This window comes from Homalodisca vitripennis, unplaced genomic scaffold (assembly GCF_021130785.1).
Source record: "Homalodisca vitripennis isolate AUS2020 unplaced genomic scaffold, UT_GWSS_2.1 ScUCBcl_7870;HRSCAF=15728, whole genome shotgun sequence".
NCBI lineage: Eukaryota > Metazoa > Arthropoda > Insecta > Hemiptera > Cicadellidae > Homalodisca > Homalodisca vitripennis.
The window spans coordinates 1-24,794 of record NW_025783979.1 but is presented as its reverse complement, the minus strand read 5'-3'; the positions used below and the strand labels follow the sequence as shown (position 1 = coordinate 24,794).

At 37.9% G+C, this 24,794-nt stretch overlaps 1 protein-coding gene across 1 annotated transcript; it reads right to left on the bottom strand.

Annotated features, from left to right (window-relative positions):
* Window positions 1–1,402: 1,402 nt before the first annotated feature.
* On the bottom strand, window positions 1,403–22,337 carry LOC124374310 (synaptotagmin-5-like; the record flags this gene model as incomplete). The annotated part of the gene is made up of 5 exons (XM_046832543.1): window positions 1,403–1,609; window positions 2,516–2,686; window positions 14,933–15,081; window positions 19,562–19,682; window positions 22,218–22,337. Coding segments are annotated over 4 exons (555 nt in total), but the record flags the coding sequence as incomplete, so codon positions are not given.
* Between the last annotated feature and the right edge of the window lie 2,457 nt (window positions 22,338–24,794).

The window sequence follows — 24,794 nt, the reverse complement described above, 5'->3', positions numbered from 1 at the left end:
AAAAGTGTATTTTTGTTGCTTCTAACTGACACAAATTTGATTTTTTGATACTGCACACTGAATATGTTGACTGGATTATATTGGACATTTTGTACTATAACAAAGGCAAGAGTGAGCATCTTCACTATTTATATAATGCAATTGTTTGCAATGTGAAATGGTGTTCACTTATTAGCAATTCAATTTGTACTAGATGTAGCGTTACATTTTAAACTCTAAACCTCTTTTTTAACATACAGTCTATTCATTACCAGGATTATTGACGACTGGAATTAACTTCACTCTAGTTTGATAATTAGGTTTACGGTTTCTTTAAAAATTGGATTATTTTCTGAGCAAAAAATTACATATTTTTAATGGCAATTGCTATTTCCAGTTTAGATCAAATATATTTCAGAACATGTGAGTAATCCAATTCAAATCCAGATAACATTTTCTTTCATGAACTTCTTTTTCAACTTATGAACTGCATCTTAATACTCCGTGGAATATTATCAACAACAATGAACCCATTTGTTTTGTTTTCATATTATTAAAAAAGGGTGCTTCATACAAATGAAGTAAAATACTAAAACAACCAATTTACAAAAGGTACCAATAATTGATTACAAAAACTCAGAAATCTTTAGAAACAGATCTCTCTTTTTTAAAGACATCTGTATTAGTCAGTCATAAAACAAGTAATTAGCCTATTTATTCTATTTCATAAAAACAACACTGGACTGGGCTGCTACATTTCATAACTCATATAAATTGAAATTTTTATTTTTATGTTGTGATTTCATAACACTAAGTACTTAAGACTGTTTATCTAAACAAAGATAGTGATCATCAATATAAAAATAGCCTATACTAATTCGGGGCTTTTGTTTTATGTACTACTTTGCTTATCGAGTTGTTCCTAAACTCAGATGCCAAAATATTAACCCTTTGTGCTTGGATGGCCACCATCATTCCTTTGCCAGCTCGGTAATATTTATAATTTGTTTTGTTCCCTGAGCCTGGATTTCCAGCACAGCTGGAATGACAGTTAGCCATTACATTTTTCTTTATACCCTATTTTTTCAGATGCACCAAAGGAATCAGAATGGCCAGCCAACCTGAGAGGACATTCCTTAAAAAAAACTTTTTGAAAGCAATGGGTTGAATGTTAAACAATACTTTTCAAAAGCTTACATACACTACTTATTTATTTACCAACATTTTAAAAGTAATATGAATCCTGCCTGATATTGAAATACATTTTCCTTTAGGTATACTACATAAAACTGCTTATATTGTTTTCAGTGCTAAAACAAACATTTAAGGTTACAATTAATTTCTGTGCTGGTGTTGCTAAACTTTGCCTTGATAAACAATACTCGAATTTTGAAACAATCGATTATAATACAATTAACGTAAGATGTAACTTAAAGGAAACAATCCCTTTAAAAGGGATTTCTAATTCCATAAAGTGACTTATAAGACACTCTTTAACTTTATATCCATCGTTGAAATCCAAATAACAACAACTTCTCTTGGATCCTCGCTTCTTCATACTGCAGGTTTGCTAAATTCGGCTCAAAATGTTGCAATTTCTCGTGTATTCAGGATGTGACTTTGCGCTTTCCTGTTAACAGTAAAATTAAGAACAAATTATAAAGGATCGTTCAAGTTCAAGTTCAATAATACTAAATTAATAATTTGACAAAACAAATTCTTTCTATCTTTTCCATATAATCTAAAGAAATTTACCCAATCATATATTAGAGGCTGGGGGGAGTAGTGTCGCGACATACGGTAGGAAAGGTGGGGGAGTTTTATATAGGCGCAGGAGTAGGATGCAGCGGAGGCATTCTTGTATTCGCATTACAATTAGTCATTTTACATTGTCTTGTGTGTTTGTATGTATGTGTATATATGCGTATACAATGTCTATAAAAATGCTTATTCCAGTTCTTTCAGACCTCAATTGTAAATTTGGAATACACCATGGCCACCTTATAGGCTTTTGGTGTCACAAACATTTTAAATTCTGATTTGAATTCTGTCTTATTAAATATTAATGCTACTTCAGTCACTTGCATTCTCCATAGGTTTGGAACTCTAAAATTGTAAATAATAAATGTATAAGAATCATCAATTGACTTATATAAATAATTAATTATTTAATCCGAGCAAAAGAGTCAATTTAAATCAAAATCGTTTAATAGTTAGTTTATAATTTGATTTAGTTACTATGGATTAAATCAACCACAATTGTATAAAAGCTGACTACTGTAAACAATTTGAAAGTGAAACAATGCATTAGTCCATTCACATAGACTGACGTTATCTAATAGCCAAATAAAGTTGTAATAGATTTAAGTTGTTATTTGTGTAATAGTACTGTACAGTTATTTATGGATAATTAAGATACCAACGGACTGATAAAGGTACTCGTCCGAACTCACAGATCTTATAGTCTTTGTGGGGACTTTAATTCAAAATTCAATTCAAACCTTAGCAATAGATTATATAGGACAAGCTAGCTGACCTGCTTCTATCGTAAAGTGTGCCACATGGCCACAGCCTTGCGCGGGCTCTGGGTCATATCCGTCCAGTGATCCTGACCTGCACCTTCCTCGTGGGGCCCCACTACGCAGCAACCCAACAACGGAGTGCTGCCCATCAGGTCACTCCCTCCTGCCCCGTCCATCACGCAGACCTGCAAAATTGTCAACGAGAGTTATGGATGAAGAGAGTTTACTCTTCTGGCATCAAGAAGTTTTTATTGTCTTTAACCACAAATAGTGTAATTGACAGTAATAGGTTTATAATTATTTTGTTCATATGTACTAACAATTACAATTATATATTGTTTAACATACAATATAATCACAGATTAGCAATAAAATGAGATTAAAAAAATAACATTTTGTATTGTTTCCTTAGGACAAGAAGCTTATAAATAGCACTTAGTCCTATAAGAACCTTAGCGCTGCTTCCGGAGTGACAGGATATTCAGGATGGGAAAGGTTATGGAGTAGGGGCCGCCTTCTATCGAGATCCATAAGGAAGAATTAGGGCACTAGATCTCAAACTCATGTCTTCCCGGGAGAAGAAGGGAAGGCCAGCTCTGAACCAGCCTCTCCAGTCAAAGTAGGCAGGGGGTGGCATACCCTTGTTGAAGCTAGCAAGAACCTCTGATACTTAGGGAACAAACCCCACCAACTCCAACAGTCATCTTCCAGAGAAGACTAGACCTATCGAAATGCCCTTGAACCCCAGAATCTTGACAGTTGCGGTTAGTGATTTGCCACTCCTGGACACCTATAAGGTTGCCCAGCTTTAAGTGACACATCGGTTTTTGCTGTACCCAGTGTGAGTTCAAACTGGAAGGTATAAACCAGCCAGAAGTGATCCCTACTGGGGGGGAAAATAATGGCCTAATTAAAATATATTTTAAACTCTGTTATACAGATAACACATTAAAAAAAGACAAGAAAGTGGTTTTAGATTAAAATTCTAATACTAAAATAAAATTCACAATAACAACAAAGACATATAATAGCTATTAAACTGAGACAAACACATAATTAAAATTCAGACGTTAAAAACTTATTGTACTTATATCACAGGCAAAAGATATGTCAATGGAGTAAAAAATATTATCCTTCAACCATCTATCTATTTCTTTTTTGAACTGTTTCAAGGGCACATCCTATGCATTCTTAGGTGGTTTATTGAATAGTTTAATCTCCATACATATACGATTGATTACTTCTGGTTTTTTCTATTCTTACTAATGCTAAGTCAAGAAGATGGTTTTTCCTAGTAAAATAATCATGCGTTTGTTTTCTTGTAAGAAGGGTATTTAAAGATTCCTTAACACCGATCAAGCAGCAATAAATATACAGGTTTGGAAGAGTCATTATTTAAATTCATTGAAATTTATAAACTTTACTCTATCAGAAACATTCTTGATTCCTCTTAAAGCCTTTTTTGTCATGTGAAAGCATTTTGTGCACTAGAACAGTTGCCCCATACAGTTATTCCATATCTCATACAAGATCAAGAGCAATGTAGTAACTCATCACATTTTTTCTTTTATACTTTGCCATTTACCAAGCCAAGAACATAGCCAGGAAAACAACTTTGGGGGAGGGATCCAGACAACTGATATTTCCTGTAGTGGACAGAGAGTTATGCCCCCATTTTGTTCTTTAAAAAGTTCTTTGTTTCTTCGTTGAGAATGATCTTTCAGCAGCACATGTCAGTAATACTGAATTATTTAAATAATAATAATCGTTTACTAAAAAAAGTAATTGAAATATTAAAAATTTGGAGGACCCCCTTCGACCCCCCTTCGATCCCGTATCGGGGAGGTTTGTGGCGGAGGGCCCACGTTTCTCATCTGAAGGCCTTCCGTGGTGACACCTCTGGTCATGCTCTGGATACTGGTGCGGCTGCGGGGGTGTCCGGGGACTGATCACCCCTGGTTTTCCCTGTGGTGTCGTTTTACTCTCTTTCGGTTTTCTTCTTTCTCCAAGAGAGGCGCCTCTCAAAATTTCAGGAGGATCGTGTTTTGTCTGCCTCCTGCTCAGGACTTCGTTTCCTGTTAGGGTTCTCGACTTCCCGTTTCCTGTGCCAGAGCTTGTTGGTTCTTCTTTCAGTGGGGGAGAGGTTTTGTTTGGGGTTGCACCCTTTTTAGTGGGGGAGGTTGAGCCGGGGCTCAGTTTGGACAATTTATTTTTGTGTCTTTTATTTTTCCCACCTCAGCCACTCTTGTCAGTCGGTGGGGGAGTCACTCCATCAAGTATTGATTTTCTGCCTGGTTGGACTGATTGGTCGAGGTCAGCTGGTTGACCTTGACTAGTTTACCGACCAGCTGTTCACCGGCACCGGCACCGGCACCGACACCGGCACCGGCTACTGTTCGGAGCGGTCAGACACGTTCGGAGAAGCTTACTGTGTTCTGGCTGTTCTCTGCTCTTCCCGTTTCCCCATGGGTGGCTAACTCGACTACTTTCGGCAGGTAATTGTCTTTTTCACTCTCTTTACTTAATTAGTTGGCGGTTTTTCTCTCCCACCCAGACATATATTATCGTAGATTAGTTATAAGTAGTTTATATATATATATATTATTTTGTAACTTGTGTTCCTCGTGTACGTGTTCGTGTCGCAAAGTGTTCTATCCTGTCTTTAGTACGTTCTAAATTTGTTAATTTATTTACTATGCAAGTTAAGTTTTTTATTTTTGCTCTAGTGCTTTCTAACTGATCCGTTCGGCGAACGGAAATGATTTATTCCGTGTACACACTTTGTCTTTTTTAGTGTAAGCGAGACGGTACAGACTTTGCTAATTTTTGTTACCTCGTGTTTTGTGTTGCGTGCAAGATTGGGTGGCAACATTCATGATTTCAATTTTATTATTTAATTATTGCCTTTATAGTAGCGTGAACTGATTAGAATTTAATTATTGTTATTTGGGAAATAATGTATTGTTATTATTTGTAATTTATATAATTATTATTAGGCCTACCTTACAATTAATATTTAATAGCAAAATGTAAATTATTATAATTTTATAATAGAATGATTAAAATCCAGCGAATTATAGTTACAAGTAATTGTTATCACGCTTAATCATTTAGTATGGCTGTTCTAGCCTATAAGTAAATGTTTATATATTTGAAAATTTGTTTTGTTTGTAATATTTAATATTGTCACCAAGTAGTGTATCTTTTAATACTTGGTGTCTTGAGGTATTTTTGGGAAATAGTCTTCTGATACTTAAAAGGTACTGTTAGTTACAGATTGTTATTTTTTTTATTGTTAAATTTAAATATTTTATTATACTTTGTGGCAAACATAATTAAGTTTTTATTATTTCTCGGGTTGTAGTAAAGTTGTTCTGATTATCTACTGGTTATGTTGGGATTCTATAGGGTCCCCGTGAGTGCCGTCAGCGGAATGGTGCGGCGAGTCTGCCCAATGGTAACATACTGAAACCAAAATGGAATGCCCGCGCCCTGCCAGCGCTACTGTACCGGCATCCAACCGGAGCGCCTGTATTCATCTTGAACAAGGTTGGATCAAAAATATTTGTTTTTTCTTCTTCTTATACCACTTGAGAGGATTGGCTTGTATGGAGCGCTGCCAGATGTTAGATCTGGAGGAGGGCTAGTATATTAGCCAGTGTTTATTTAGTTTAGCAACATGAACTGAAGGGGAGGATTTCATCTTTAATTCGGATTCGTGGAGGCAACTAAGCCCCCGCCTCCTTCGAAAATTGGCTTTAAATATTTTTTTTTAATTTTCGGCTACAAACTTGAAACCAAATTACTTTTTAAAATTAGTGGGCCTAGAAATTCTACAACCTTTTCCCTCCCCTCAGTTCATAAAAAAATTTACCTGTTAAAAATTTTATATTTACTACCGCCGTACCTGAAATTGTTATTTATATATCAAATTTCTATATTATATTATATTATTTATTTATTATGTTATTTATTTCTATTTATTATTTTATTGTCTATATTGGAATTTTATCTGTGGTTATTTAGTTCTCAAAAGTTACACGGTGCACCGTGGAACTGCAGTTTATTGTACTTTTGCATGAAAATGTTTGCCACCTTCTAATTATATCTTGTACTCGAAATCTTGTCTCTTTGTCTCTCTTCCCACTAGTGGCATGTGATTGTTTTTTTTTATGATTTGCTCCGAGTTTGGGAGGGGCGCGCTTCCGAGGCCTCCTGTCTTTTTCGCCTGCTCGGAACAAAATGGTAGCAGAGCGTGGTTACGTGTTTTTACCCTCTGCGGGCCCGGGGTTTTTGTTTTGCCACTGGTGGTGAGAGGCATGAGTTGAAGTTGTTAGTTGACTTCCTGCGCCTGTGCCGTCTCGCTGTGCTATTTTTCGCTGATTTACAGGAAGTGTGTGAACTTATTTATTTTCTGATTATTGTTACTTGTGTGTTTTTGTTATACTTTGTCATCGTTGTTTTTTTTCTGGTTTTGTTCTGGTACGGCGTAGTGTTTTGTTGCGGTATTTTGGTTTCGCTGCTGTGTTTCGTGGACGGCAGGAATTCTGGGAACCCTGCTGAGAGTGTTGTTTCACTGCGTTATTTACTTGTCGCCTTAGTTGTTTGCTTTGTTAGTCGTTGACTTCGAGTCAGTGTGTGTTACTTGTTAGTCTGTGTCTTTATTTATTTATCATGCCTGTCTCTCTGGTGCCTGAATATTCGTTGAAGGAGGATCTCCATTTGAGTTGTTGGCTCGTGGGCTTACTCCGGGTTCCGACTGTGAGTCCATGCGGAAGCAACTGCGGGATAACATGGACCTGGACACTACCTGGCCTAGGGATTTGGCGTTCCAGAAGCAGAGGCCTATTTTGGAGGCTAAGTTGGAGACTTTTGAAAATAGTCAGGAGGACTGGTTGGAGTCGCCGCCTACTGGCCGAGAGAGGGCTAGGTATTTGTCCCGGCTTACCCATCTACATATAAGGCTGTCGCTACTTAGATCCAAGCTTACCAGTTCTGGTGATAGGGAGTGGTTGGAGGAACGCATCACCTTGGTGGACAGCCTGCTGACTGTACTCGAGAGGGACGAGGGAGCAAAGGCTCCTGAAAAAACCTTGTCTGCGGTTGACTCTGCTGCGGCTGTTAAGGGTGAATGCCGGATCCCTGGGTCAGTTGTTGCAGACTTTGAAGTGGGCGTGGCGTCGGGGGTGTCTGGTGTGGACGGGACCCTGCCTGCTGGATCTGGAGGACTGGGAGCTGTGATGACGGGATCCTTTGTTCAGTATCACAAGCTCCCAAACCCACTTACCCCGTTGCTGCAGCGACTACCAACGGTGGATGGTCTGGATACTGAAGCTTTTGCTGCGGTTTCTATCTGAGATCCTGCGACTGCATGACTTGCCTGGTCTTCAGGGAGCGAGCTTCCTGCATGTCATCTCTCCGTTTTGTAGGCCACCTTTGGGTGACTGTCTGGTTCGAGTTCTCCAGAGGGGTGGTACCCTGGATGATTTTCATAGGGAGGCATTGGATTTCTTTGTTCCTGGTCCGTTGAGGGAACGTCTCCGTGTGGAGAAATTCTTTAGGCCTCAGGGCAACGGAGAGAGTTTGGCTAAGTTTGTGGCCGAGGTGAGGGACACAGATAGGGTGTTAAGGCTCAATATCCCCGAAAGTACTGTGGTAACCACCATCCTTGAGGGTCTCAATCCTGAAGAGAGGTCCCGTCTAGTTTTTTGCTGGTCGTCCTTCCACCTTTTCTGAACTGGACCGTCTGTGCATTGCTTCGCGCAGCGTGCAGTTTGCTGACCGGCAGAGGGCGGAGAGGAACAATCATCGTTCCATCCAGCCCTCCAGGGCTGTCACGGCCGTACAGAATCCCGTGGATGGGCCACATCACTCTGGTGGGCTTCGTCTACCCATCTGCTATGCCTGTGGTGAACGAGGTCATACTCGTCGGGAGTGTCCTAGGGAGATATCGCACTGGTCCAAAAAACTAGATCAAAGGGGGGTTTTATCTGAAGTTCCCCCGAGGTCTAAGAAAAAATTTCAAAAAAATAGTACCTGTGCGAAAAATTTGATTAATAGTTTGGACACTATGAGCCTAGCAGAAAAGGGAAACCTACGGCTTAGGACAGCATCTTCGGTGTGCCCTTATATCAATATCTTAGTGGGAGACTCAGTGCATAAGGCCCTAGTTGATTCCGGGTCAGCCTGTAGCCTCATCTCTTCCCGTCTTTTTGAAGCCATTTCAAGGTTAGGTTTGGTGAAGCACACCGAGGAGTCTTCTTTAACTTGCTGGACTGCTTCTAATTCCCCTCTTCCAATTTCGAAGAAGGCTTCAATCAAGTTTAAGGTTGAATGTTTTTCATGGGTGTGGAGCTTCCTTGTGGCCCAGGACCTGAGTATGGATTGTATTTTGGGGGCGGATTTTATTCAAAAGACTGGTTTGGTGCTGGATCTTCAGGCGGGCCAGTCTTATTTCAAATTCAATCGGCGAGTGTCAGTCCCCTTTTCTGATAATTTCAAATCGACACCGCAGGTTGGTGAGGTGGAGTGTGAGGAAGGTTCTGGCCCTGGGGACCCGTTCGGTCACTTGGATGAGGAGCAAGCTGGGGTTCTCCGTGAGCTTTGCTCAAGATTTCCGGAGGTCCTCACACCCAAGCTCGGTTCTACCCATCTTATTGAATATGAAATTCGTCTGACTGACACTCAGCCAGTACGCTCCCACCCATACAAGTTGGCTCCTCCAAAGATGGAGGTTATGCGTGGTATCATCAAGGATCTCTTGAATCAAGGAGTTGTTGAGCCCTCAAACTCATCGTATGCCAGTCCAGCGTTCTTGGTTCCAAAGCCTAATGGAAAAAATCGTATGGTGGTTGACCTAAGAAAACTTAATGCCAAAATTGAAATAGACTCAGTGCCTCTCCCCGATCTCCATTCTGCTTTTGATTGGTTCGGTAAGGCCAAATTTTTCACTATATTTGATTTGAACCAAGCCTATCATCAGATTCCGTTGAAGAAGGAATCACGTCCTCTGACGGCCTTCTGTGTTCCGTGGAATTTGTATCAGTACCGATCTGTACCTATGGGGCTAGCTGTGGGGGCCCAAACGTTAACTAGGTTGCTTGACTCCATCTTCCACGATGTGAAGTTCAGGTATGTCTTTAATTATCTTGATGACCTTCTGGTCTACAGTGAGTCTTTCACGGAACACGTTAAACATCTTGAGGAGGTCTTGGTTAGGTTGGGTAGGGCTGGCCTTACAGTCAATCCGGAAAAGGTGTCTTACGCCAAGTCTGAAATATCGTTTCTTGGTCACCTCGTGTCGTCTAGGGGGGTATCTATAGACCCTGCCAGGACCCAAGGCATTCGGGATTTCCCTCCTCCGAAGGATGCCAAGGGTGTTGCCAGATTTCATCGGCATGGTTATTTTCTACCGTAGGTTTATTCCTGACTTTGCCGAGGTGGCCGCCCCTCTGAACGCTTTAAGAAGGAAAGACGCAAAGTTCGTTTGGGGTGAAGATCAAGAACGTGCTTTTCAACTGCTTAAGGAGGCAATTATCCAACCTCCTGTGCTGCGAATACCGGACTTTAGTAGGCCGTTCATCTTGCAGACTGACTCCTCATCCTGTGCTGTAGGAGCTGTGCTTTCTCAAGAGTTCGACGGCGCTCGGCAACCAATAGCTTTTGCATCTAGGACTTTGACCCTTCAGGAAAAGAAATCTTCTATTTATGAGCTGGAGTGTATGGCGGTCGTTTTCGGCATGGATAAGTTTCGGAGGTTCCTAGAGCATTCCGAATTTTCTGCTGGAAACTGACAATCAGGCTCTTTCCTGGCTATTGGCCCATCCTCGACAACTCGGGAAGATTGGTCGCTGGGTTGTCAAAATTGCGGCCTTTAAAATTCAGGGTGCAGCACATTCGCGGCACCCAAAACGTCGTCGCCGATGCTCTTTCTAGAATGTATCATCTACCCAGCGATCCTGTTGATTCTCAAGCACCGTTGTGTGGGACTGTGATGTTGGATTTCCCTGCTGCCTTTGAGAGTTTTGGCTCTCACCAACTTCAAGACCCCGAGTTGTCAAACATCATTGGTGAGCTCCAGGAGGGAGAAGCCCACTCTCCTTACTTCTTGTCCAAGGGTGTCCTCTGCTGTCGTGCCCGACGCGGAGGTGGTCCCAAGATTGTTCTGCCGAGTGCCCTCATACCGATGGTCTTTTCCTATTTTCATGTTTCTCCCGTGGGTGGTCATTTAGGGATTCACAAGACCATCGCTAAAATCAGAGATAAGTTCATCTGGAAGAGTATGGACAGAGACATTGCTGGTAGAGTACGAGCTTGTCATCTTTGGTCAGTCAGTAAACCAGCACAAAATACCAAATTAGGACTTCTTTCCTCCGAGGTGGCGGAGCGGCCTCTTGAAAAGGTGTTCATTGACTATGTGGGCCCCTTTCCCCGTAGCAAGTCAGGGAACACCTCCCTGCTTGTCGCTGTGGATGCTTTCTCTAAGTTTTGCTGGTTGATTCCTCTTAGGAGTGCCACGGCGTCGCTCACCGTCAAGGCACTCAAGTCCCGCCTTCTACAGAATTTTGGAGTGCCCGCCACCTTCGTCTCAGACAACGGCACACAATTCGTGTCGAGGGAGTTTCATCGCTTCTGTTTTGGGCATGGGATCAAACATGTTACGACATCTCCTTACTACCCCCAGCCTTCTCATGCTGAGCGGTTCAACCGCAATCTCAGAGCCGCCCTCATCGCTTATCACGCTGAGAAAACAAACTACCTGGGACGAAAACCTGAGCTGGCTTCAGTTAGCCTTCAATTCTGCTCTTCACGAGAGTCATGATTCCACGCCTTTTCAGGTCATGTTTAGTCGTCCTCCTTCTGATTCCTTGTCTAATCTCTGGAGTCTGGATAGTCTTCTACCAGTGCCTGGTACTCCCAATGTGAGTGACACTTGGGAGGCAGTCAAGGTTAAGCTCCTACAGTCTAGGGAAAGGGTGAGGAGAAAATTCAATAAGGGACGTATTGCTAATCCCTTCCAGGTGGGGGATCTTGTCTTTTGTAAGGCCCATCCGGTCAGTTCGGCCGTTGATAAACGGGCAGCCAAACTTTGCTATCGGTGGACAGGTCCACACCGGATTCTTCGTTTTCTCTCCCCAGTTACTGCTAAGTTAGTTGATCCCGTATCGGGGAGGTTGTGGCGGAGGGCCCACGTTTCTCATCTGAAGGCCTTCCGTGGTGACACCTCTGGTCATGCTCTGGATACTGGTGCGGCTGCGGGGGTGTCCGGGGACTGATCACCCCTGGTTTTCCCTGTGGTGTCGTTTTACTCTCTTTCGGTTTTCTTCTTTCTCCAAGAGAGGCGCCTCTCAAAATTTCAGGAGGATCGTGTTTTGTCTGCCTCCTGCTCAGGACTTCGTTTCCTGTTAGGGTTCTCGACTTCCCGTTTCCTGTGCCAGAGCTTGTTGGTTCTTCTTTCAGTGGGGGAGAGGTTTTGTTTGGGGTTGCACCCTTTTTAGTGGGGGAGGTTGAGCCGGGGCTCAGTTTGGACAATTTATTTTTGTGTCTTTTATTTTTTCCCACCTCAGCCACTCTTGTCAGTCGGTGGGGGAGTCACTCCATCAAGTATTGATTTTCTGCCTGGTTGGACTGATTGGTCGAGGTCAGCTGGTTGACCTTGACTAGTTTACCGACCAGCTGTTCACCGGCACCGGCACCGGCACCGACACCGGCACCGGCTACTGTTCGGAGCGGTCAGACACGTTCGGAGAAGCTTACTGTGTTCTGGCTGTTCTCTGCTCTTCCCGTTTCCCCATGGGTGGCTAACTCGACTACTTTCGGCAGGTAATTGTCTTTTTCACTCTCTTTACTTAATTAGTTGGCGGTTTTTCTCTCCCACCCAGACATATATTATCGTAGATTAGTTATAAGTAGTTTATATATATATATTATTTTGTAACTTGTGTTCCTCGTGTACGTGTTCGTGTCGCAAAGTGTTCTATCCTGTCTTTAGTACGTTCTAAATTTGTTAATTTATTTACTATGCAAGTTAAGTTTTTTATTTTTGCTCTAGTGCTTTCTAACTGATCCGTTCGGCGAACGGAAATGATTTATTCCGTGTACACACTTTGTCTTTTTTAGTGTAAGCGAGACGGTACAGACTTTGCTAATTTTTTGTTACCTCGTGTTTTGTGTTGCGTGCAAGATTGGGTGGCAACATTCATGATTTCAATTTTATTATTTAATTATTGCCTTTATAGTAGCGTGAACTGATTAGAATTTAATTATTGTTATTTGGGAAATAATGTATTGTTATTATTTGTAATTTATATAATTATTATTAGGCCTACCTTACAATTAATATTTAATAGCAAAATGTAAATTATTATAATTTTATAATAGAATGATTAAAATCCAGCGAATTATAGTTACAAGTAATTGTTATCACGCTTAATCATTTAGTATGGCTGTTCTAACCTATAAGTAAATGTTTATATATTTGAAAATTTGTTTTGTTTGTAATATTTAATATTGTCACCAAGTAGTGTATCTTTTAATACTTGGTGTCTTGAGGTATTTTTGGGAAATAGTCTTCTGATACTTAAAAGGTACTGTTAGTTACAGATTGTTATTTTTTTTTATTGTTAAATTTAAATATTTTATTATACTTTGTGGCAAACATAATTAAGTTTTTATTATTTCTCGGGTTGTAGTAAAGTTGTTCTGATTATCTACTGGTTATGTTGGGATTCTATAGGGTCCCCGTGAGTGCCGTCAGCGGAATGGTGCGGCGAGTCTGCCCAATGGTAACATACTGAAACCAAAATGGAATGCCCGCGCCCTGCCAGCGCTACTGTACCGGCATCCAACCGGAGCGCCTGTATTCATCTTGAACAAGGTTGGATCAAAAATATATTTTTTTTTCTTCTTCTTATACCACTTGAGAGGATTGGCTTGTATGGAGCGCTGCCAGATGTTAGATCTGGAGGAGGGCTAGTATATTAGCCAGTGTTTATTTAGTTTAGCAACATGAACTGAAGGGGAGGATTTCATCTTTAATTCGGATTCGTGGAGGCAACTAAGCCCCCGCCTCCTTCGAAAATTGGCTTTAAATATTTTTTTTTTTAATTTTCGGCTACAAACTTGAAACCAAATTACTTTTTAAAATTAGTGGGCCTAGAAATTCTACAACCTTTTCCCTCCCCTCAGTTCATAAAAAAATTTACCTGTTAAAAATTTTATATTTACTACCGCCGTACCTGAAATTGTTATTTATATATCAAATTTCTATATTATATTATATTATTTATTTCTATTTATTATTTTATTGTCTATATTGGAATTTTATCTGTGGTTATTTAGTTCTTAAGTTACACGGTGCACCGTGGTACTGCAGTTTATTGTATTTTTGCATGAAAATGTTTGCCACCTTCTAATTATATCTTGTACTCGAAATCTTGTCTCTTTGTCTCTCTTCCCACTAGTGGCATGTGATTGTTTTTTTTATGATTTGCTCCGAGTTTGGGAGGGGCGCGCTTCCGAGGCCTCCTGTCTTTTTCGCCTGCTCGGAACATGTTTCATCACATCATGTTTATGTGTAATGCACTAATTTTCTACCTTGTGATCTTCCGGGTAGAGTTAATTTTTAGACTGGTAGACTTGACCAAAAACGCCAAACACAAGTTTATCCCATATTACACATTGTGTCTGTTGGAGAGTTTTTTAGTTTACAGAAGATCTTCGAAAAGGAAGTACTGTATTTATACACAACCTTCACTCTTTGTCTAGCGCCATCCACCTGATCATCTGTTTTGTGTGTCCTACAGAGCCATTACCAAGTATATCCCTCTAAACAGATGATAAGATAGACAGATGATAGGATAGACCTTATCTGTGAAACCTTAGATAAGGAAATGCTCTAATAACTATTAGTTCATACTATTTATCAGTTTTATTAGTTTGTACCAAGAATTTGAGTTTACATCAAATTCAGAGTATAGTAAATTGTTATTTTTTAGATTTGTATCATTCAATTCTAACTAAAATTCCCAGTTAAATATTTTTGTCTTTACCTCTTATAGCATATTTATAATAAAAAGTTAACGTTGAACTTAAGAAATATACATTTTACAGATGTCTTGGCGTTATAGAGAAATCAATGGATTTATTAGCGGCGTGCGAAGGGTTAATAACTAGTTGTTCTCTGGCACATAAGCAAAGAACTCTCAGACCAAAATAATTTGCTTCTTGTTCCACTCTGAAGGATTATTGTTGGACTTTAATACAACTAGGGATGTTGATGATGCTTGCCAAACTGAAGCACAAGCGTAACATTCAAGAATGTATCAACTAGCTCTGGACCAATCCAGCTGGTAAAGGTATTATTGTAAAATTATGTTTTGATAGGTCGGTATATTTGTATTGACTGTAAAGGAACAAAGAATAATGATTACCTCAATAGCTGAATTTGCTAGATTTGCGGATGAAATGTTGAATGTCAAAGCTTCATTCCAAACAGGGTTTGTGCTTGCCTTTCTTGTAGCAGTCTTCTTCTTCTTCACCCTTTTTCCACTGCTCAGTAGATAAACCTTGACAAATGGATCTGAAAATATATTTGCAACTTAAAATTTCCAACTGGGAATAAATTTAAAATCAAATAAATTTTATTATTCTTTTCATTAAAGTGTTGATTATAATGCCTTTAGTGTGTTACAAGAACAGGTTACTTTGTGTGCAAGTAATTAATATGTAATGTTACAAAATCATTCTTTACTACAGTGGTTGCACATTTCATGAATTTATTGATTGAGAGAAACAAATTGTATTTTCAGAATTTTTTTAAAGATTGAACAAATCTTGTCTTATTTTGTCACAAGTAACAGGTTGCTCACACCGTACTGCAGTAATAATTATGGCAATAGAGATAATAAGTTATTATTCAGCTGTGGAACGAATAACCAGTTCCTCATTCAGTTACACGCTCTGTTCTTATTTCAAGAGAACGCATTTTTAAAGACATATATCATATAGGACATATAAAAAAAGCATATGTTAAAGACATAAATTCAACCAAACTATACTAGTGTGGAGAATGAGTAATTAATTCGTTTCATGCCAACTGATTCTACTGACCTTACTGACTTCCCATATGATTGGCAATAAGGTTATATCAGTTTCTTGAATATGTTTGTTCCCTTAAGACAAGAAGCTGATAAATTGCACTTAGTCTTATAAGAACCTTAGCGTTGCTTCCGGAATGACAGGAGGATATTCAGGATGGGTAAGGTTACAGAGTAGGGGCTGCCTCCTATCGAGATCCATGAGGAAGAATTAGGGCACTAAATCTCAAATTCATGTCTCCCCAGAAGAAGGGGAGGCCAGCTCTGAACTAGCCTCTCCAATCAAAACAGGCAGGGGGTGGCACACCCTTGTTGAGGCTAGCAAGAACCTCTGAGGTTAGAGAACGAACTTCAACAGTCATCTCCCGCAGTAGACTAGACCTATCGAATTACTCTTGCATACCAGAATCTAAAATTTGCGGTTAGTGATGTGCCGCACCTGGACATCCCTAAGGTTGCCCAGATTTAAGTGACGCATCGGGTTTTGCTGTGCCCAGTGGTAGGTTCAACTGGAAGGTATAAACCAGCCAGAAGTGTTCCCTGCTGGGTGGTGTAACAGATTACTTGTATTGGAGACACATAATATCTCTACACAAGTAACTGTTCACTCATCACTCGTTCAGTTGAGAATTGTTTCTGATTTTATTGTTTTGATTGGAAAATAATCAATGACATTATCACAATTACCTGAGACTCAGTTAGTACTTATTAGTAGTACAACATATTTGATGTATGTAATTCAATTTCAAATATTCAAATTATGGTTTTATTGCAAGAGAACTTGAATTATGAGTTTTTAAGGATTCAAGGTTGATTTACAAGTATCTCAAAGAGGAGTATGTTTATACTGAAACTTGTGTTTAGTGTTGAAGCGCTATCGCATGTTCTGAGTTTTGTTGAAACTTTTTAAAATTTTGGAGTAATTTCATTTCACTTGAAACAATGAATTGAGTTCATAAAAAAAATGTAGGGACTATTAGCTGTTTATACACCCTTAATAGAGTCAGCATTAAAACTATGTTGATTATGCAGAAAATTCACCATTGTTGAACATGTCCCTTATCATAATGAATATGAGTGTGTAAATTGCTGAAGACCTTTTATAGTCAGTGTTTACCTTTATCTATTTTCAGAAAAAAAATTCCTTTAAATGGATTAATAATGGATTTGAGCCCAAAAAGGTCTCAAAGTTTTAGCAGTTATAAACTTTTGATGCTGAGAGGGTAATCATTAAAAAAAATATGTCCAGTTGATAGACAGGGATATAACCAGGGGTGCTGCAGTTTTGGCCATCAGGGCTGATACATATTGAGTGGCAAAAGCCACAGTTAAGGTCTGTTGTGGGAGAAAAAGCAGCCAACTCTTTATTCTTTCTGAATCGGTTTGATTTAATGTGGCTAGGTGACTGTAAAGGGCCCCATACACCTGCGAGTCTGGCTCGCGAGCCTGGCTCACCGAGCCTAGCTCGCGAGCCGGACCCGCTGATTATTCACCATACACCTACGTATCTTGCTCGCCCAGTTGCAAACATGAGTTTTTTCGAAGAATGTTGCAGCTGCGGTTATAGTGTTAGATGAGCTAGGTGTATTTAAGAAGAAACGGAAGAAAAGGGTAATGTGGTCACTAAAGAATTGGTTACTAAATAGAAAGAGAATTAGCCACATGAATTTATTGAATTTTGTTAGGAATGATAGTCGCCAAGACTATCAGAACTATTTAAGGATGTCAGCTGAAAGTTGTGACATGTTATTGGACAAGATTAAACCGCTTATAACAAAAAAGACACTATACTGCGAAACGCTATATCACCAGAGGAACGCCTCACTGCTACTCTCCGTTTTCTGGCTACCGGACGGTCTACATAATAAATGCTATCGGCAAATTTCGATACTCTTCAATAAATGTTGTTAAAAAATCAGGGCTCATAAATAACTTGGAGTCAGCCATGTTAACTCAAAACAAACAAAACACCTTACCCTTGGCGGAACGAGTGGTGCGTAACGTTTGGCCTACAGTAGTGAAAACGGAATGAACAGATTTTTCGGTAGTGGGGGCACGAGTCCGATCCGTAATGCGCCATACACTGGTGAACTGATACTCGAGCCGAGCCGAGCCGAGCCGCACGGCAAGCAGTGGCGGATCCGGCTCGGCTCGCCTGAATTTGACTCGGCTCGGCTCTTTATTGTCCATACACTGACGGATTTGGTCCATTTCTAGGCGAGTCGAGCCAGGCTCGCGAGCCAGACTCGCAGGTGTATGGGGCCCTTAAGTGGGCTTGACTGGATATGGGGATAACCAGTAGTAAAATAATAGTTAAATGCAATAACACAGAGTTTTGTAAGAACTGTTTCAATATATGGTTGAGTTCTACTTAAAAAAGTAGCAGTTATTACAGAACCATCAAGATACAAACTTAGGTGGTACCACGAGTAAGTAAAAAAATATTGTTTTAATGTACCTTTCTTTGTTCACTGTAATCCTAAAGAATGCAAAGTATGAATCAAGAAGATTTACGTACTAAAGAAGATGAGCTCGAGGAATATGCAACCTGCATTTCCTGCAATGATTATTATTTAAAATCTGAAGATAAAGAACATTGAACATATTGCATTGGAGGATGAAAGTGAGAACACGAAAAACTTGGCTTTAAGAAGGAGGACTTAATTAATTTTGGTAGAAGCTCTGCATATAAGGAATGTCCTGGATAATAATTTTGGTTTGGAATAGTGGATCCAGTGCATTTTTCTTCTAGTTTATAAAGTATCACATCAGTTAGAGGACATCAACTTAATGGGAATAAACAATGGGATTTCCAAGATTTTCTACATCAATAATATGTTTTTATTTCTTTTTGTTTTCAAGCTATGTTTCAGTTTTCCTTTACCATTCCTGTCTATGTTGTTGGTAATGAACAAAATAAGAATATTTGTAACTTTTTGGAAGTAAGCATTGCACATTAACCTCAAAAGCTTTGGATGTTATGTTCTTTCTTAGAGAAGGAACAATATCTATTCACACATTGTATATGGTCATGTACGAGTTTTTGGTTTATTTTTCAACAACAAAAAAGAAAGAATGGATAAGATGATGAACACGCAAATAAAGCAATGGAAAAAAATCAACAAGGATGTATTACTAGTATTGAAGAATTCTAAGGGGTATGAGTGGAAAGTTGCCCTCAATTAGTGAATGTAACATTATCATTTAAGTCAACTATAATTTCACAGAAAATTATTGCAAACAGATTGTATGAGGAAGCAGTTTCATTTGAACGTTGCATTGTTTAGAGTATTACAAAATGATGACTAAAACGGATTATAGGAAGTTGTTTTCAGTGCCCTTGGTGAGTAAGACAAGAGAGTCAGAGATAAAGGCCTAATTAATTAGCTTGTATAAATTGTATGCACAGTAGCTTTTCATTCTCACCTTCTTCATATTGAAGTACTTCAAAATGTTTTGAATGTACATGTTATTTTTCAATGCATGTCAAAACTAATAATGCTAGAGGTTATGACTCCCCCCAAAAAAAATTGCTGTCCCCAAAGGACAGGCAACAAACACTGGTTGTTAATACAAAATGAAATTAAGTACAAGTAATTCCAATAGTCCAAGCCAACTGCAGTTAAGAACATTGGAGTACTCGTGGAGTAAAATTCGTAATTTTAATTGTTTCTTAAGTGATAGAAGTAGACATTTTTAAAGAAAAATGTCTTTATTGCTTATGGATATTTTATGATTATACATAATTTTATTGATACTCTATAAAGCATTTCTGGCAAAATGTCCTATGCTCATGGTATATCACAATTAAAGAAAAATGGCATTGGGGTGAAAAACGTTAAATTCGGGTTTATCAATATCCAAACGTGTTTGAGTAGATCGCACAGACGTACAGTTTATAAGCACACCCCTGTTTACAACGTTCAGAGGGAATGCTTATGCTCTCTAACATGCATGAATTACCAATGGTTTCCTTGTTCTTAGGTCGGAAGAGATTCCTCGCTTTGAGCAAGACTACTGTGAGTCTCTCGGCAGACGGAAGGTAGCTTAGTGACAACAGCACCTCCTGGAGTTCCTCTGGAGGCTGCAACAATCACAGTTGCTCACTATTAATTTTGCAATTACTTAGCTAAATATTATATTATGCTTGTTCCATCCACCAGTTATATAATGAACGAGAACTATCAGTTCAGAAAATATTACAATAATTTAAGAAAAGATAAACTGTATCCTTTTAGCAGATGTAAATATTGATCTAATAAAAATGTACTTACTTGGATAGGTAATTTATCAATTTACTGGATTTCGGGTTTATATAGTGTATTGACAAGCCTACTTGTACAATGGAAAACAGCAATATTCTTTTTGTGAGATACAGAAAAATTTGGGCAGTGAGGTTGACTATGCTTCACACTACTGATAGTGAGCACTACAGGATCTCACTGATAACAGCAGATACCTGGACACCACTTACTTGTTTGTCTATGATGTGTCAAGTGGGATAAATCTTGTTCGGGTTGGAAATTAAAGCTGAGGAAACTCCCTCATTGCGCTTAGTCCTAAAAGGACATTTGCGTTAGCTTCCAGATAGGATTTTCAGGACAGGCAAGGTTGATGGTAGGGACTGTCTCCTGCCGAGATCCTTTCAAAAGGGATAGAAGGCTTAATACTAGGATCTTGCTCTAAGGAGACATACTTTAGAAGGAGAGGCTGATTCTGTTCCAGCCTTTTCCAGCCAAAGCAGACAAGGAAAGGTACTTCCAAATGTTCTGGCTATAAATAGCCTTTAAGACTAAGGGAACTCCACATACTCCTAAGTCACCCCTCACGGTAAACTAGACCTATTAATCCACGCTTTTACCCAATATCTCCTCATTTGCTATTAGTGATGTGGTGCTCCTGGATACCCATGGGGTTACCCAGATGTAACTGAGCGGTGTTTCCTAGAGAACTTCTATTGGCAGATATAAACCAGTCAGAAATGAACCAAACTTTAGTTAAACCTTGCTAAAAAAATGAAGAAGCAGCCATTTAATCTAGATTTTGTAATCATTGAAGTACTAAGGCAGAATTTGACCAGGTTAAAAAATACTACAAAGAAATTATTACAGATCAAAACTGTAAAAGTTATCAAAAGACTCAAAGTGTGTTTAATAATTTAATAATGAATTACTTGAAATATCCTCAAATAAACAAATAATTTCTTATTATTGCAACATGTTACTGCCATAACATCAGTTACATACTATGTAGAGATCACGATTTCAATAACTTCTTTGCTGATGTTGAACGGAACATGGCAAAGACATCAATGCTATATGAATCTAGAATTGATAATGCAAATTACAGATAAGTCATAAGCTTTATAATACATCCAGTGATGGAAAGGGATCAAAGTCAGTTTTACATTGGTATCTTGGCTTGTGTACTTCATTTCAGCATTCACTACACTTATGTATTACGTGTGTATTTTAATAAATTTACACTGTACTGACAAAAATCACTTCAATCCTACTTTGATTAAAATATTATCAGTCCGTTTTATAAGGTTTGGATAGAATAGTAAAGGAGCTGACAGTTAAATGTCTTAATATAATGAGTGAATAAGTACAAAACAGAGATTAAATAAACCAAAAGACTTAATGTACCTGAATAAAAATATACGATTTTGGTTCAGAATAATGTATATCTGTGTTATTATATACCCAAATATAGTTTTTATTTCTTCGTACAGCATCCTTCTCTGTGTGGGGATCTATAATTAATACTATACTGAAGTGCGCTATAGTTGATTATGGCATACTCCAGGGCAGCATAATAGGTTCGGTTTTATTAATAATTTCTATAAATTACCATTATCAGCCAATTGTGTTTTCAAAGGATACCTTAGTGCTTGTAATAGGGGATATTGATAGACATTTAAAATCTACTAATATTGAACAAAACTGTATTATTCTTCTTATGAAAAATCTCAATATCTCAGAATATGAAATTCATGCTAATATTACTCAGCAGCATTACTGACTACCTTTTTCACAACTTAATCATCATTAATGTGGCAATATTTTAACAATAGTGATTATTCTTTACATTTATTAAGAATATAACATAATTCAAACATTTGGGTATAGTTTTTACCATTGTATACAGCGAAAGGCAAATGTAGATTATTTTTTTTATGAAGAAAATCATTATTATTATGTTAACAATACCACAATATTCACTAAATTGATTGTATTTTAAAAAATGTTGAGGCCCATGTTCTGTAAGAGACTTTTGAACCAAATTATAAGAGCATAAAATGATCATGCAACGCAATGACGTAGCCAGAGAGGGGGTCCAAGGGAGCCTTAGCCGGACCTCCCCAAATTTTAAAATTTTTCAACTACTTTTTTAGTAAACAATTATTATTATTTAAATAATTTAGTGTTACTGACGTGTACTACTGAAAGATCATTATCAGCAAAGAAACAGGCCAAGAACTTTTTAAGGAACAAAATCCTTGCTCTTTGTCCACTACAAGAAAATATCAGTTGTCTCTGTCTCGACCCCCCCCCCCCCAAATTTTTTCCTGGCTACGTTTTTGACATAATAGTATTTAATGATTCAGCTGAATTACCTTCTTGTGTTTAGTGATGTCACCCCAAACTTCCACGCTCGAGGTTACATCCAGGTCGAGCATGTTAACCCTCACCTCTCCCACAACATCGTTCCTTGAAAATCGATCATAGTCAAACACCTACAAACAAATATTCAGTTAAACATATGGTATCGTCAAAAGTAATAGGGTTATCTTAATTTGTTTAATGTTTAAACGTATATAAATGAAATGCTGCACATTAACTAAGGACATGAAAAGCTATTTTTCATTTTATCAGTACCTCTTCATGTTTTGAAAGTTGTTGAAAAATATTTATTTTACAGCCTCTTATTTGTTTTAAAACTTGCAGGTGAGTATAGTGATCACAGTTTAATACCTAATCAAATATAACTAATATGATTATGTGGGTATTATTATTTTTAAACAACTAAAAGAATATGTTAACATACATACATCATTCAAGAACTGTATACTTAATATTTAATCACATTTTAAATCTAAACAATTGTTTCAGCCAATTTGTTGAACATCAGCTGAAAGTGCCAACAGGTGTTAAGTGGCAGTTAAATTTGATTTATAAAACATAAATACTGCCATTTTTCCTATCTTAAAATATTCCGGGTAAGTTTTCTAATCTTGCTCTTCATTTAAACCTTCCTCATATTTCAAACAAATATTTTACCAAAAGAACTAGCCGAATTTGTCCAGCCGTTCTTGAGATTGGAGTTTAGCAACACATTTTGCGATTCATTTTTATTTATAAGAAGATGTACAGAGATTCACTTTTATTAGTTACTAGCTGTTTCCTGCGGCTTCGCACGCTTTTCGTAAGCGTTACCCGTGTATGTGCACTTCCGGCTCAAGTAAATTATATTTCCAACGCCGATGTAGAGTTTGCTTTGTTGCCACGATCAAGAAAATCTGTATATGTTTATAGCCATTGTACACGTACATGTGTTTTATTATAAAGTGGTCTAACACTCAAAGCTTTAAGTTCAACCAGAAATTTATCTTCAAGACAAATATACATCATAACTTAGTGCCTTCAAATAGTGTTTGGCTATTGAATATTCGTAACTGTCTCGTAATTGCAGTTTATAATGTGCAGGCGCTTTGAAAACTATTATCTTTGGCAATGCCACCAGGAGGCGAGTTTACATCAATATTCATAAGCATAGAAACCTTCTTCGTGGACAAATACATATACATACAAATTTTCGTAATGATCGGTCAAATAGTTTACGATTCCATAAAAGGACAAACACCACAAACATTCATTTTTATATATATAGATGTATTAAATCCTGGAAAATTTCAAATTTGGTCCCATATTAACCAATACATACCCAGCCACTTGAGCAGCTCAAGTTGTTGGATAAAGCGAGTATTATTGTACTAGAAGTCTACTGATACTGTGGAAAGTGTACTAGTACAGTATACATAAAATGAATAAGCATAAATGAATTTCTTATTAAAGTAGCTACAAAATGTACTAAAAAACTGCAAGAAAAGTTACTTTGTCCACAACAATATTTTTAATTGGTTTTGTTCTTTTATTCTCCTTCTAATCAGAGAGTGTAGGTTGATAAAAGAATTTTCTACTGACAACAACAAAATTATAGGTTGTTGATTCAGAGAAAAACAAAATATTTATAGCCTGACAGCTGTTTCAATAGCGTGTTTTTATTATAACTGGTTGCGAATTAAATTGACAAAATTAAATTAAATTTGTTAGTGTTTTATACAAAAGCAATATATATTTTACTTTCAGATGGTGGAAACCGGTTATTCGGTTTATTGATTGTTTGTGTTCTGAATCAGTTAGGAATGCAATGGACGAGGAATCCCAATAAAGATTTTTTAAAGTACACTGATAAGAAGTTTATTTATGAGTGACTACGTAGACAATAATTTTATCCAAAGAAAATTAATGTAGGTGTAGACGTCATTTAAATGTTGACGATCTATTGTTTTGAATAGAAAAGAGATAACAATCTTTGCTTTTCACCATTCTTAAAGTTTGTTTATGCTCTTCAAAAATGAGGGGTCATTTGAGAGGTGTTTACATTTTAAATTTTTGACTTGCTCCCAAAATCCCACATTTTTGGGGAACAAAAATTTTTCAAAATCATCAAATGAAACTTCCTTTCCACATTGCACCACTACCCAAAGGATATCTCCTTATATAAAGTTTAGACAATAGAGGGGAGGGGGAGTCCTGACTTTTTATCCACCCTGTATAATAGTCATACAAATTGAGTTTTATAATATCCAACATTATGTGTTACTTTATAGAACAAAATTACTGATATTTTAAATAAAGTTATTTCTGATATTTTGTAGCTACATACCAACTTTGTATCACTTTATTATTACATCTATGTAAAATCTAATTTCTATTTCCCACTTTTAAAATTCCAAGATTTTTGAGTTTGTACTGTTAAAACCATTACAATTGGTTTAATAACTTCTCCTAATGTCAGTGTTTCCCCTGATTTTAAACTGGACTATATTATTACACGATAAAACATGTTCTAATGGATGAAAAATGTCCAATGTAATATTAGTGCTAAGAATCAAATTGCCAATCTCTTG